At 34.9% G+C, this 15,123-nt stretch overlaps 4 protein-coding genes across 4 annotated transcripts in view; 3 read left to right on the top strand and 1 right to left on the bottom strand.

The window, feature by feature from the left end:
* The window catches only part of LOC125849377 (uncharacterized), a 3,288-nt gene extending 1,441 nt beyond the window's left edge, over positions 1-1,847 (top strand). Inside the window, exons 2-4 of the mRNA XM_049529442.1 lie at positions 415-1,004; positions 1,092-1,607; positions 1,718-1,847. Coding sequence (XP_049385399.1) covers positions 415-1,004; positions 1,092-1,607; positions 1,718-1,846 — 1,235 coding nt within the window. The 3' untranslated portion in view covers position 1,847. The remainder of the gene's footprint in view (positions 1-414; positions 1,005-1,091; positions 1,608-1,717) is intronic.
* A 2,713-nt stretch (positions 1,848-4,560) lies between these two features.
* Positions 4,561-6,513, top strand: LOC125849378 (uncharacterized). The gene is made up of 4 exons (XM_049529443.1): positions 4,561-4,884; positions 4,975-5,561; positions 5,653-6,168; positions 6,280-6,513. The coding sequence occupies exons 1-4, from the start codon at positions 4,608-4,610 to the stop codon at positions 6,406-6,408; spliced, it is 1,509 nt and encodes a 502-aa protein (XP_049385400.1). The 5' UTR covers positions 4,561-4,607; the 3' UTR covers positions 6,409-6,513.
* Positions 6,514-7,419: 906 nt separating this feature from the next.
* On the top strand, positions 7,420-9,007 carry LOC125849386 (heat stress transcription factor A-7a-like). The gene is made up of 2 exons (XM_049529461.1): positions 7,420-7,794; positions 8,282-9,007. The coding sequence occupies exons 1-2, from the start codon at positions 7,498-7,500 to the stop codon at positions 9,005-9,007; spliced, it is 1,023 nt and encodes a 340-aa protein (XP_049385418.1). The 5' UTR covers positions 7,420-7,497.
* A 552-nt stretch (positions 9,008-9,559) lies between these two features.
* LOC125849372 (G-type lectin S-receptor-like serine/threonine-protein kinase SD2-5) lies at positions 9,560-12,401 on the bottom strand. The gene has a single exon (XM_049529437.1). It carries the CDS (start codon positions 12,093-12,095, stop codon positions 9,669-9,671), a length of 2,427 nt encoding a protein of 808 aa, XP_049385394.1. The 5' UTR covers positions 12,096-12,401; the 3' UTR covers positions 9,560-9,668.
* Between the last annotated feature and the right edge of the window lie 2,722 nt (positions 12,402-15,123).

Consider the following 15,123-nt stretch of genomic DNA (forward strand, 5'->3'; position numbering starts at 1 on the left):
GGGGTAAACAAATAAAAAATTGAAGTTGAAAATATTTTTTTTAAACAAACTTAAATTATTAGTTTTTGGTGGGGGGTAGGGGGTTGATGGGGGGGTCGAGGTGGGATGGGGTAAAAAAAAAAAAATTGAAATATTTTTTAAAAACAAACAAACTATAATTTTTTAATTTTTTTTTTGGGGAGGGGGGTTAGGGGTTGGCGGGGTAGGAGTGGGGTAAAAAATAAAAAATTGAAGTTGAAAATATTTTTTAAAAAATAATTATTTTTTCAAAAAAAATTGTAATATGAAGTCATTTTTCCTTAATTTTTGAGCAAAATGAGTTGATTTGAAAAACATTTTACCAACCAAACATGAAAAAATTTCAAACACACCCGAAATGGTTAATGTTTTTATATGAGAGAATTTGTTCTGCAGATCCAAACATGCTGTTACATAAAGTGACTGAGGAAGATAACAAATTAGGCATAGGAAAATCATTTCCAGGACTGACGAAACCAGCGTTGAACAACGTAGACCTTTATGCAGCAGAGAAAGAGCTATACTTGGGATCAAAATGTCAAGTTGATGACAATCCAAATCCATGGCAATTCTGGATGATCATGCTTAAGAGTGGTAACATGGACACTCATGCTGGTAAATGCCCGAAAAACGGACACAAAATAGGTCCATTTGATCCTCCTAGCGAATTTCCTTGTTTTGGTAAAGGATGTATGAATCAGCCATTGATTTACCACAATTACACAACTTTACAAGGGACAACCCTTAAAGGAAGTTTTTATGGAACATGGGATTTGAATGCTGGTTCGAGCCGAGATAGTGCAAACATGAACACATCTTTCTATTCTGTAACATGGCAGAAAGAACTAGGTAAAGGAAGCTGGATTTTTCACCATGTTATAAGGACCTCAACAAAGTATCCTTGGTTAATGCTTTATTTAAGATCAGATGCCACTTCTGGTTTTTCTGGTGGATATCATTATCAAACTAGGGGCATGTCAAAAATTGTGAGTAAAAACATAAACTTCTTATTTTTTCGCGATTTTGATCATTTTCTTGATTACCCTTTTGAAAAAGATTAAATTTTGATACAGATACCAGAATCACCAAATTTTAAGGTAAGATTCACATTAAATGTGATACAAGGTGGAGGTCCTCATAGCCAATTTTATCTGATGGACATGGGGAGTTGTTGGAAGAACAATGGAAAACCATGTGATGGAAATGTGACTTCAGATGTCACAAGATACAGTGAGATGATCCTGAATCCAGAAACACCATCCTGGTGCAAACCAGATGACCCTAAATTGTGTCCTCCATACCACACATTTTCAAATGGAACCAAAGTTCATCGAACCGACAAGTCTCGTTATCCCTATGAGGCTTACCATTTGCATTGCACACCAGGGAATGGGGAGCATGTTGAACAGCCTAGTTTACCATGTGATCCTTACAGTAATCCTCAACCTCAGGAGATTTTGCAGATTTTGCCACATCCTGTTTGGGGTGAATATGGTTATCCTACTAAGAAAGGACAAGGTTGGATTGGTGATCCAAGAACTTGGGAGCTTGATGTTGGGAGGCTGTCACAATCCCTCTATTTTTACCAGGTTTGGATTAACTTAAGTTGTATATACAGACCGTTAGAAAGTATAAAAGCTCTTTACAATATTAGTATAGTTTAACGCGTGAAATTAATGATGCAACATGTTTATTGCAGGATCCAGGCACTGCACCAGCAACGAGGAAGTGGAGTTCAATTGATTTGGGAACTGAAATATTTAGAGACGCTAATCAAGTGGCAGAATGGACTGTTAGTGATTTTGACATTCTTGTACCCAATAATTAGAAGTATTACATGTAAAAACAATATAAAAGAACACCAAAAGGGTGTTTTCGAATTTGAGAAATAGAAAAAAAAATTCTCATGAATTCTTTTCTTTCAATTCTTGAATATTTTGTTACGATTTGATTATTTTTTATTTTTGACTTAAATTGGAAATTGTTGAACCAACCATGTTACAACCAACTAATCAACTAAAAGTCAATCTTTAATAGAATTACTTTACGAATATTTTGTTCTCTTTTGATACAAAAAAAGATGAAACAATTTCTGCAAAAAAGATGAAATTCATTGCCACATTGAAGTGTGCCAATGTTATCTTCATCTTTATATTCAAGCAAGCAGATAGCACATGCTTCATTTTCCTCATCATCATCACCATCTTCGTTATTGTCTATGTCCATAACAGAAGGCACATAAGATGTACTTCTTTCGAAATACTGAGACATGTCTTGATCCACAAACTCATTAATATCTTCTTCCTCCACCACTTCTTCTTCTTCGTCTTCAATTTCATCACTATAGGTGTCATCAAGAATCGATTACGGCACTTGAATATTGTAACGAAAGTAGTTAGCATTCACTTGCATTCGAGCTGTCCTAGTCCGTCTTCCACTTGTTTTGTGTTCCTATTTCTGTCGGTTAATGACTCGAATTTTTAGTTTCATTTTTACTAGTTCAAAAACTATGACAGTGTAACTGCAATTTCTTTTTCTGTTTCTGATATGTTATCCATGTAATTTTCTCATTTTCTAGATCAACATCTATGTGGCTTCAATCTATAAATTCTAGACAGTAACACCCTTTTCGTATTAATTTAATGTTATGATTAATATGCATTTGGTGTTATTGTGAATATGGTTTCGATTTGTTGGAAGTTGTTTCCTGTTTGATTTGGAAGAAACAATTTGGAACTTTGATTTGATAAGAACAAACATCAGCGTTTTAGGAAGGTCTGTTCTTACAAATGTGAGTGTGGAAATCCATGGTATCGGGCTGGGAAAAAGCACTGGCTGAAAAATATCGAAAGCAGGATTCAACTATCCAAGGAGATTGAACAATCCCCAACAAGGTCCACATAGTCCTCGTGTTGATCTGGTGAACAATAATCGCTGGAAAAGTTGAGGAATGATCACATAAGTCAGAGGATAGAACTTGAGAAGTTGAAAGATGGACAAGAAAACATGATATCTTTCTTTCCTAATTTGCTAGGCTGCGGAAAGGAAAAATAAATTAGGAATATTTCTTAAGATCATTGTAAATCTTAAGAAAAATACGAACACTTGTAGTAATTCTCATAGCTTGAGGTGTTGTTCTTAAGGATATTCCCATGATTCAACAAACTCTTCTAGTATAAAACTAGGAGCCATAAACTAACAAAGATTCTTCAATATAAAACCTTGCACAAGAATATTGGAGGAAGAATATGTATTCATCACTTTTTTCTCTTCTCCCTCAGTGAAGAAGGACATAGAAATATATATGCTAGAAAGATCTCTTCAAATTGTTAGACTTTAAGTTGCAATAGTAAAGTCCAATTAAGAGTGATTGATAGGAGTAATTAAAAGGTCAAAGAAATAGTCTTCTCATTAATTACCCATTCAAGAATGATTAATTTGATGGAAACTAACGTTATACTTGGATTAGGAGTAATTGTTAATCAAAGGCTATTTATGGAGGGAAGATTTAGGACATAAAATAATTCCTCATTTTTCCATCAAATACAAAAATATGAATTCTAGTACATGTTTAAATTATGATCTTCTTATCAAATCGAAATTGCTACTTTGTCAGCAGGATGTAGAAGAGAAATTCTGATGATGTGAAGGTCCTGTATCCAAATGGACTCTTGTTATAAGAACTATTTAATGTCTATTCTATTTGCATAATTCACCTAGAAACTATACTGGATGTAGGAAGTTAACTTTGAAAAAATGCTTCATAATTGTAACTAATTAGAGTACAAAACATCTATTGAGTAACCTGTCTCTAAAAACTTTCACCGAGTCATGACATTAGAAGTTGCTTACTTTGATGCTTACAGCTTTGTTATAGACAGCAATTGTCATTTTTGTTTGTATTTACTCTGGAAATCACGCTATGGTTCTTAATTAATTGCAGTATCTTACTATGTCACAGAAAAATAACACAAATGAAATAGCTATACAACAATGATGATCATAAGGGATCAGACAAGAAATAAGATTTGTTTTCTCTATTGATTCTTCATTAGGCTTAGAAATGCTTACCTAGGTTCTGAAGGAATTGAAGGAAACAAGTTAATCGCGGTGTCTGCCACTCTTTTGATTGCTACAATTGTTTGTGAATTTGGAACACTATAGTCTATTGGGACATGACGAGACAGGACAAGCTCTTAACAAGACATGATAGGGAAAACCTTAAACAGGGGCAGAATGGGACAGGACTAGTGGTGGATTTTGAGTTAAAGTTAATAGGAATCACTGCCTACTTGTCATGTAAAATCATGGCCAAAGGGTATTTAGTTTAAAAAATAAAAGAGAAATTAATTTTAGTTGTGCTCTGCGTCCGCCCCGCTCCATTTACATTCCTACTTTTCGCCTCCCAATAATCAAAGAAAATTTAATGTCATTTAAGTTTGTTAACTTTAAATTAAATGTTTATGAAAAAGTAATCTACAAAAGATTGAGATGTTTATTTAAAGAACATAAATGTGAAGTCATCCACATAAATAAAATATATATAAATAGAGAGAGCTAGTGTACACACAAGGCTAGAAAACTTAGACATGGCTCAATTTAAAATTTCATTTTCTTGGTTCAATTTGCTTTCTCTTTTGCTAATCAATGTGTATGTTTCTGGGGTTTTCTCCTTAAGTCTTGATGAAAATGATCAGTACATTTCAGCTGTTGGGGATCCAGGGATGCGACGCGACGGACTAAGAGTGGCCATAGAGGCATGGAATCAATGCAATGAGGTTGGAGAGGAAGCCCCCAAAATGGGAAGCCCAAGAGCTGCTGATTGTTTTGATGTTCAAAACAAAGGCTCTTCTCAGCAACAACAGAGTGAGTTGAACTTTTCTGTTTTCTTGATTTTGTTATGTTTGTAATGGTTAATGTTTTTGTTTGTGAGAATTTGTTCTGTCTGTGGTGCAGATCCAAACAGGCTGTTACATAAAGTGACTGAGGAAGATAACAAGTTAGGCATAGGAAAATCATTTCCAGGACTGACGAAACCCGCGTTGCACAATATAGACCTTTATGCAGCAGAGAAAGAACTATACTTACGATCAAAATGTCAAGTTGATGACAAGCCAAATCCATGGCAATTCTGGATGATCAGGCTTAAGAGTGGTAACATGGATACTCATGCTGGTAAATGCCCGAAAAACGGACACAAAGTAGGTCCATTCGATCCTCCTAGCGAATTTCCATGTTTTGGCAAAGGATGTATGAATCAGCCATTGATTTACCACAATTACACAACTTTACAAGGGACAACCCTTAAAGGGGGTTTTCATGGAACATGGGATTTGAATGCTGGTTCGAGCCGAGATAGTGCAAACATGAACACCTCTTTATATTCTATACGATGGCAGAAAGAACTAGGGAAAAGCTGGATTTTTTCTCATGTGTTAAGGACCTCAACAAAGTATCCTTGGTTAATGCTTTACTTGAGATCAGATGCCACTTCTGGTTTTTCTGGTGGATATCATTATCAAACTAGGGGCATGTCAAAAATTGTGAGTAAAAACATAAACTTTTTTTATTTTTTTCCGCTATTTTGTTCATTTTCTTGATTACCCTTTTGAAAAAGATTGAATTTTTATGCAGATACCAGAATCACCAAATTTTAAGGTAAGATTCAGATTGAATGTGCTACAAGGTGGAGGTCCTAAAAGCCAATTTTATCTAATGGACATAGGGAGTTGTTGGAAGAACAATGGAAAACCTTGTGATGGAGATGTGACTTCAGATGTCACAAGATACAGTGAGATGATCCTGAATCCAGAAACACCATCTTGGTGCAACCCAGATGACTTTAAATTGTGTCCTCCATACCACACATTTCCAAATGGAACAAAAGTTCATCGAACCGACAAGTCTCGTTATCCCTATGAGGCTTACCATATGTATTGTACACCAGGGAATGGGGAGCATGTTGAGCAGCCTAGTGTACCATGTGATCCTTATAGCAATCCTCAACCTCAGGAGATTTTGCAGATTTTGCCACATCCTGTTTGGGGTGAATATGGTTATCCTACTAAGAAAGGACAAGGTTGGATTGCTGATCCAACAACTTGGGAGCTTGATGTTGGGAGGATGTCACAATCCCTATATTTTTACCAGGTTTGAATCAATTTAAGTTATATATATACAAACAGTTAGACATATAAAGACTTTTTACACTATCAGTATAGTTTAACGTGTGAAATTAATGACACAACGTGTTAATTGTAGGATCCAAGCACTGCACCAGCTAGGAGGAAGTGGAGTTCAATTGGTTTGGGAACTGAAATATTTAGAGATGCTAATCGAGTTGCAGAATGGACTGTTGGTGATTTTGACATTCTTGTACCCAAGAATTAGAAGTATTATATGTAAAAACAATAAAATAAAATAAAAAGAATTCCAAAAAGGGTGTGTTCGAATTTGAGAAATAGAAAAAAAAATTCTCATGAATTATTTTCTTTCAATTATTGAATATTTTGTTATTTGATTATTTTATTTTTGACTTAAAATGGAAATGGTTGAACCAACTATGTTACAACCAACTAATCAACTAAAAGTCAATCTTTAATAGAATTAAAATTGACTATATGAATATTCTGTTCCCTTGTGATAAAAAAGAATATGAAACAATTTTTGTTTATCTTCCTATTTTCAAAAAGAATGATATATTAACATTAAGAGATTGTAATAATTTATTTGTAACTAACAATGTGTCAACATTTATTTAAAAAATTCAACTTCAAAAAAGTGTGTTTATTTTATTATATTTTTGTCTAATTTTTTGTTTTATTTCAAAGAGGGGATGAAAGGAAGAAGAGAAGGGAAGGGGGTCTGCGAGAATAAAACTCACACTTATTGTGAGGAAAATAGAATAAATTTACCCTTACAAATGTTTATACCAAATTAATAGATGTACGACACACTGTTTGTACATAAGTTTTTTTGTTTAATCAATAATTTTTTAATATATATTCTCACTTCATTAATCACAGTAATTAATAGAATTGATGTTAACACTGAATGCCATACAATTTAGATTATCATTAAGTGACCATTTTTCAAATTGATTAGAGTAATAGTCAAATTTAGATTTTTAAAGTATAAATAATTAAAAAAATGTAATAAAATAAATTTGTTAAAATTTAATTAATCTTTTTTTAAAAGAGCATAAAATGCAACTGAACAAGTAAAAAAGGACGGAGGAGGTACAACTTAGAAGCAGCTGGCTGTTGTGTGTGACTTAGAGGAAGAGAAAAGAAAAAAACACCAATAGTCCTGATTCTAATGCAAACTTTCTGCATTTTGTACTTGAAAATATTTGATTTCATAATATATATGTAGTATGTTTTACACACTATATAACTTACTAACATGCATGATCAATTATTTCACTCACTTCCAAGTTTTCTCAAAAGGTTTCAAAGAAAATAATATCATCAATCAAGAATGGAGATCAACAATCAAGAAAATGGTGGAAAGGGAGGAGGAGGAAGAAGAAGAGGAGGAGGAGCTGTTGGTCGAGGTCGACCGAGGCTCACCGGATTACGAGGAAACTCTCCACCACCTTTTCTAGTGAAGACATATGAAATGGTGGATGATCCTGAAACTGATCCCTTAGTACATTGGACTTCTAGCAAAACTACTTTTCTTATCACTGATCCTAACAAGTTTTGTGTTGAAGTTCTTCCAAAGTACTTCAAACATAGCAATTTATCTAGCTTCATTTACCAGCTCAACAACTATGTAAGTAACATTCTCTGTGTTGTGTTCCTAGTTCTCGAAATTTCGTTCCCATCACTACTAGTTCAACAGCTTTGACAGTGTTATAACATCAATCTTCTTTTGTTTCCAATATGTTTCCTGTGTTTTTATCTCATTTGTATTGATTTCTTGAAATTTGACTTCTCCTTTAGTATTGTTTTCTGTTTTGTGTTCCTATTTCTGTTGGTTAATGACTCAAATTTTCAGTTTCATCTTTACTAGTTCAAAATCTGTGATAGTGTTACTGCAATTTCCACTTCTGCTTCTGATATGTTTTCTATGTTGTTTTCTCATTTTCTAGCTCAACGTCTATGTGGCTTCAATCTATAAATACTAGACAGTAACACCCTTTTTCGTCTTAATTTAACGTTCTGATCAGTATGCATCTTGGTGCTATTTGGTTTGTTTCCTTTTTTATTTGAAGTAATAATTTGGAACTTTGATTTGATAAGAACGGATGAATTTTCAGCGTTTTAGGAAGGTCTGTTCTTACAAATGTGAGTATGGAAATCCATGGTTTCGGGCTGGGAAAAAGCACTGGCTGAAAAATATCAAAAGCAGGATTCAACTATCCAAGGAGAACAACCCACAGCAAGGTTCACATAGTCCTCGTGTTGATCTGGTGAACAATAATCTGGAAGAGGAGCTGGAGAAGTTGAGGAATGATCACATTAGTCTGAGGGTAGAACTTCAGAAGTTGAAAGATGGACAAGAAAACATGAAATCTTTCTTTCCTATGTTGCTAGGATGTGGTAAGGAAAAAGAAATTAGGAATATTATGAAGTTACTTCTCGAGAAATCTGAAGTCAGAGGAGACTCTAGAAGCAATGACACCACAAGGAGGCCACGATTGGTGGAGTCACCAGATCGTGTGGCTGGCTCTGTCCAGGATGGGATCGGACAGACATCAAACTCTGCTGGTGGCTCCGTAAGTTCCAATGAAAAACAGAAAGAAGAAGCAACTGCTCAAAATGCTAAGAATCGTGAGTTTTGGGAGAAACTGTTTGAAGATGATTCAGAGTCGAAAAATGAAGGAGCAGAGGAATCTGAGCAGGAGCTGAATCGTTCGAGGGCTATGGCAGAGATCGAGGAGATGGTGGAAAGCAAGATTGCTATGGAAGGAGAAGCTTTGATTGCAAAGGCTGCTGCTAGTTTAAATGATGAGACGGAGGCTTATCTTCAACTATGGACCTAGTATATTCTCTTTTTCCATCAAATACAAAAATATGAATTCTATTACATGTTTAAATTATGATCTTCTTATCAAATAAAAAATTGTTACTTCGTCTGCAGGATGGAGAAGAGAAATGCTGATGAACTACAGCTGATGTAAAGGTCCTGTCTCCAAATGGACTGTTCTTATAATCGTTCCAGGAACTATTTAATGTCTTTTCTGTTTGCATAATTTCACCTAGTCACTATACTGGATGTAGGAAGTTAACTTTGTAAAGCTTCATAATTGTAACTAATTAGAGTATCAAAACATCTATTGGGTAGCCTGTCTCTAAAAACTTTCACCGAGTCATGACACTGAAGCTGCTTATTTTGACGTTTATAGACAACAATTGAACTTAGGCATTCATTTTTGTTTGGATTTACACTGGAAATCACGCCATGGTTCTTAATTAATTGCAGTATCTTACTAAGTCACAGAAAAACAACACAAATGAAACCAATAAATAGCTATACAACAATGATGATCATGGGATCAGACAAGAAATAGGATAAAGGAGGGGGGATTTTCTTTTTCTCTATTGACTCTTCATCATGCTTAGAAATGCTTACCTAGGTCCTGAAAGAATTGAAGGAAACAAGTTAGTCGTGGTGTCTGCCACTCTTTTGATTGCTGCAATTGTTTATGAATATGGAACACTATAGTCTAAGTGAGATTCAATGTCCATTGTCCCCTCGATTACTTTAACCACCATTGACATGGAAGGCCTCAGAGTAAAATCATTCTGTAAGCACCAGACAGCAAGCTTCATCATACGGATGACTTCTGATGTATTGCATTGTGGATCATCGCTGTAGTTTCCCATCATATCGATAAGCTGATTGTTTTCGGCTTTCTCCATTAATAAGCTAAGCAAATGTGGATGTTCCAGTGAGTGTGAATAGTCCACGTTCTTGCGTCCACAGAGGATCTCCATTGCAACAATTCCAAAGCTGTAGACATCTGCTTTTTCTGTAATGAATGCACTACACCATTCAGGAGCCAAGTATCCAGGGGTTCCCCTAATTCTGGTCACTATGTGGCTCTGATCTTTATCCACCAACTTGGCCAAGCCAAAATCAGATACTTTTGCACAAAGATTCTCGTCCAGCAGAATGTTCTGTGGCTTAACATCTAAGTGGACTATTCTTTGCATACATTCTTCATGAAGATAAGCCAATCCTTTTGCTATATCATGGATGATTTTTCTTCTTATTTTCCAATCAAGGGTAAATTGAGTAGAGGTTGTGCCAAAAATCCATTTATCCAATGATCCATTACTCATGAAATCATAAACTAATATTGTGTGCTCTTTCTCAGCACAAACTCCAATTAGTCTAACAAGATTAACATGATGGATGCTTCCTATGGTCTGGACCTCTGCCAAGAATTCCCTCTTTCCTTGGCCAAAACCGTCAAGAACCTTCACTGCTACTTTCTGACCATCTCGAAGAACTCCTTCATAAACTGAGCCGAAACCTCCCTGACCAAGCTTTTTCTGGAAATTCCCAGTTGCCATCTTCAGCTGTTCATAAGAAAATCTTAGAATGCCAGATATCTCCCCTGAGTAATCATCATTATTTTCTTGTAATGTGTGTTTTCTGTTGAAAGCAATCAAGATGCCAACAGTTAATGCTATCAGAAGAACTGTTCCACCAGTTAATCCAGCTATAATGCCAGTTCTTCTTGTAGCTGTAGACTTGCCTTTTTCTGCATCATTTGGTAATTTGATGAATGCAGATGACTCATAGACACTTCTTCCCTTTCCATCAATTATAAGTGACAGAACAGGAGAGGGTAAATAGCAGTCACCACTTGAAAAGTTAGTGAAATACCGGAAGAGAACTACTTTACAAGAGCAGTTCTTCAAGCACAACTCTTGGCAACTTTCCTCATCTGTTCCTCTCAGAGCTGCTGCATCAGTGTCGACATAGTTAAAGTAATAGACATCCGAAGCACGGTCCATTCTGTGGGAGCGTTGTCCATCACATTCCACCGGACTAACTTCCACACATCCGTTGTTTTGTCGATCATTACTTTTTATTAATGGACCTGGACAAGAACAAATTCCATTTGAGCAAAGCTCCAAACTGCCACAAGCTGTGGGGTAATCGCAAAGCCCAATGAAATCTGCCAAAAGATCGTTTGTCTGATCACTTCCCTCGGTGTAGGCTCGAAGATGTCCATCATAATCATATCTCAAATATTTCATCCTTGAAGGTCTTGAGAAGACAGCATTTGGCTCATTCGGCTCGGTTGAAGATATGTACAAGGCAAGAGTACCATTCACTGCTTTGACATAACTTTCATCAAAGCTATCCCTTTCTCCACTGACCAAAAACTTAAAATACATCTGTGGCTTGTCTGATATGTAAAATGCAAACAAGCCTTGATTGGTTACAGAGATATAGTAGTTACCTTCACTCCAATTGGACGAAGAAACTCTAGCCGCAAGTCTTTGACCAGACCTTAATTTCTGGCCTGGAAGCAATGCATCTGTTGGATGATCAAAAGACTGCCAGACAGTCTGATTATACATGTCATGAAGCACAATGTTCCCAGTCTCCATCATCTTAATGCCTGAAACAAACTTATTCGCGGTGCCTGTAGACCATACAAGAGTTCCATCCACATCTTTTAACACTAAATCTCCATCTTGCAACAATTGCAGCGTTCCATTTTCATGAATTGGATGGTTTCTGTTTGCAAACCAGACCAGCTCAAGGTCAGTCCAGCGCTGAGCTCCTAGAAAGTCCTGACGAAGACGTATAATTCCAATGGAAAACACAAAGGAATCATCCTCTCCATTTGAAGCAAAACCACAAGCATATCCCATGTCCTTTTCTATCTCTTTGAGCATCAGAATTCGCATGAAAGGTCCAGATGATTGATTGAATGAGTAAAAAGGCCATGTCAAGGGCTTTGTAACATTGATAGACGATATATTATTGTTTATCCACGTTGTGGGTATTTTCACCGTGTGATAATCAGGAAATTGAGCCAAAGTAAGGTTCTCAAGGAGCACAATGATCAAAAGCCTCAACAAATGTTTGACAGAGGGTAAAGCCATGATTCTGTTTAGACAAAAAAACTAAAATGTTCTTTGACCAAAAAACATATTAAAAGGGAAAAGAATTCTTCTACATACAAATAGTTCAAACCTCTAATTTATATCAATGACTTGACGATCATTGAAATGAATCTATTCCCATCTGCTTAACTACTTGTCTAGATAGGGTAAAGATGATTTGAAGCTGATGTTGTATTTTCTTCTCTTTTTTCTATGCTTGGAGAACTTTGGATATGGTATTTACCTACTTTTCAAATAAAAAATGCTGCATTTGCCTAGCATGTTCTATGTGGACAATTTCATCTTGCATGGAAAGAAAAGTACATTTGAAATTTGAATTAAGTTAAATGTTATCCCTTTGTCCTTGTTGTTCATGTTTAACATATGACTTTTCTTCTCCTTACTAAGATTGACGACGACTGGGACTTTGCCTAACTCTGGTAAAGAACTCCAACAAAATGAGTACAGTAAGAAACATCTCTTTTATCATAGTTGTAACTCCATTAGTTTCTTACCTTACTAATAAAATTGAACAACAAGAACACACAAGGCTACTCAAGTTTTGGGAGTCATCAGAGATAATGCAGTAAGCATGGCGTCGAGTCAGTTTTTAGGATTTAAGTAACCATAGATAGGTTAGGTTCCATATATATTATGCCATCTCTATTGTATGAATCCCTGATATCTTGAAGAATTCTTTGTGCTTAAAAGATCAGTAAAGATCACTTTTTTTGTTTTTACTTTCTTCAATTCACAGACCTCACTTGAAGTGAAAGATCTTCTCATGAATGACTTATACTAACCAAAAACCTCAACTTCAGAACATTAAAAAGTGAAAGACATTTGTTTGTAAGCTGATATTTCCTTAAACCATGTAGCTGTAATCTTAGACTATAGCTATTATTAAGTGTCAATTTTCAAAAAAAAAAAGACAAACTGTGATATGAGGAAGTGTTATTAGAGCCAAACTTTGTCACATATGGAAAAGTAGTGCCTGAAAATTTGAACTAGGAATAACTGTTAAGAAGTTGAATATTCCTTCTACAACTTTTCTCTTTTTTCTCCCATTTCATTTATGGTGTCATTGTTTTTTAACATGGAACTGCTTTTCTTGATAAGTGAGAAAGAAATATTTGAGTGTCAATTCGAAATTGAGTGAAATTTCAACGTAAATACCTAACTTTTGCAAGCAATAGAATTCAAGCTCGTGACGTGCGTCTAACCCATACATCATGTATTGCGCTCTTATTACTGGACCAAAGTCCCAAAGCGTTTTTCAAAAAGAAACTTTAGCAAAGCAATTCTTCAAAAACAATTTTAGAAAAAAAAGAAGAAGTTTCTTTTCTTTTCAAAAGAGTGTTTCTAGAGCCATGGTTTATTAGAAAAAAGAGGAAAAGCACAAACTCTAATTTATTTATTTTCCTCTCAGAAACCCCACAAAGAAAAAAGGTTCATAACATGTAATGAAAATTAAAAACACCCCACTAGAAGTCTAAGACATCATTTATATCCCATCAACTAAGAAATTTTTTTTGTTGTTTCTTTTAAAAGGAGAGGCTTCTTTTTATGTCCAAATACAAGCATATTGATAGGTCAACGTATCAAAATGAATTAAAGATATTATTTGCAATGGGATAATGAAATCATCATGTAACCAAAGTTTGTTGCCTTGTGATAAAAAAAATAAAAATAAAGAAATAGGTATTGGGAAACAACTCAAAAGAAGCATGAAGAATCAATTATTTCTCTAAGGAACATTTTGGTGCGCCAAGCCATCATTTCTACGATAGAAATTTTGCATTGTTTTCCAACCATTTACAGGTGACGAACGCATTTGGTTTTCCGTACCACTTATCTCTGTCTCTCTTTTCTTTTTTTTTTCTTCGATTACAATGATATGTAAACCAACTTGCATATATATTATTGGTATTACTATTTCACGAGGTGCCTGTTATCATTTATTAGTGTTGGCATCAAATGATTTTGCACCCGTGGCAAATCTAGAGCATATACTATGGATTTTTAGGAATCTAAGGGGTTATTTGGTAGTTGAGTAGGAGAAATACTATACATGTATTAGATCTTGTAGAAGTAATACCATGTCTGATAGTTAGTTAGGCTTATGTATAAAATTAATATGGTGTTTGGTGTTTGCAATATAAAAACTTGTGTAACTAATAATACATGTATAAGTTACCTTCCCCAAATGATTCAACATTCTTCAAACGAGTCTCCAACAATGGAGAAATCATCCATAAAAACTTCCATGGACTCCTCAATTTCTGTGAAAGGTGTGAGGAGTTTTCTAGGCCTATGTTCTACTGGCGATTTATAAAAGATTTCTACAAGGTAGTTGTTGCTTTGTGCCGATTGCTTGAAAAAAAAGTGTTTTTGAGTTTGATGTCAATGGTATGAAAGCATTTGTAAGGTTGAAAGACAAAGGAAATCTATGTATACTTTTGTAAGTTTAATACATAAGTTGCTAAATTTTGCATATCTATCCCTGCATAAAATAATACACAAATTTTCTCATAATTCATTCATGTATTAAGGAGTAATACCTACATAAATCTGGCCAACTATCAAACAAAACCCTAATATTTTTTGTCCAAATCATATATCTGACTGCGCATCCACTCATTATCATATATTAACTTGAAGACATTGTAATAACTCATATACTTCAGATTTTGAATCGAGATAGTTTCGTTAATCTCATTGACTGATAAGTCACCCTTGGGTGCCTCTCTCTTTGGGGTGTTTTCCTTGTTCACTCTTATTAATCTTTTCCAAGTGGATTTATTCAAAGTCAACATTGATATCCTATTAGAGAGTTGAACCGAACTTGAACACCACTAATAAATGTTTGCATAAGCAAAGTCATACATTATCTTCTTACACACCAAACCATTGAACGAAGAAAAAACAAATTTGACTAAAAAAGGGAGGTGTCCATATACACTACTTCTTACATTAGGAATTGGTAAAATTTCTCTATATTTGAAAGTTACAATGTAACTAACTCAAT

Source organism: Solanum stenotomum, chromosome 12 (genome assembly GCF_019186545.1).
Source record: "Solanum stenotomum isolate F172 chromosome 12, ASM1918654v1, whole genome shotgun sequence".
NCBI classification, from domain to species: Eukaryota; Viridiplantae; Streptophyta; class Magnoliopsida; order Solanales; family Solanaceae; genus Solanum; species Solanum stenotomum.

Coding starts and splice junctions, on each gene's coding strand:
- LOC125849378 (XM_049529443.1), top strand. CDS start 4,608: ATGGCTCAATTTAAAATTTCATTTTCTTGGTTCAATTTGCTTTCTCTT. Junction 4,885..4,974: donor CTCTTCTCAGCAACAACAGA/GTGAGTTGAACT, acceptor TCTGTGGTGCAG/ATCCAAACAGGCTGTTACAT. Junction 6,169..6,279: donor AATCCCTATATTTTTACCAG/GTTTGAATCAAT, acceptor TGTTAATTGTAG/GATCCAAGCACTGCACCAGC.
- LOC125849372 (XM_049529437.1), bottom strand. CDS start 12,095: ATGGCTTTACCCTCTGTCAAACATTTGTTGAGGCTTTTGATCATTGTG.
- LOC125849386 (XM_049529461.1), top strand. CDS start 7,498: ATGGAGATCAACAATCAAGAAAATGGTGGAAAGGGAGGAGGAGGAAGA. Junction 7,795..8,281: donor TTTACCAGCTCAACAACTAT/GTAAGTAACATT, acceptor ATGAATTTTCAG/CGTTTTAGGAAGGTCTGTTC.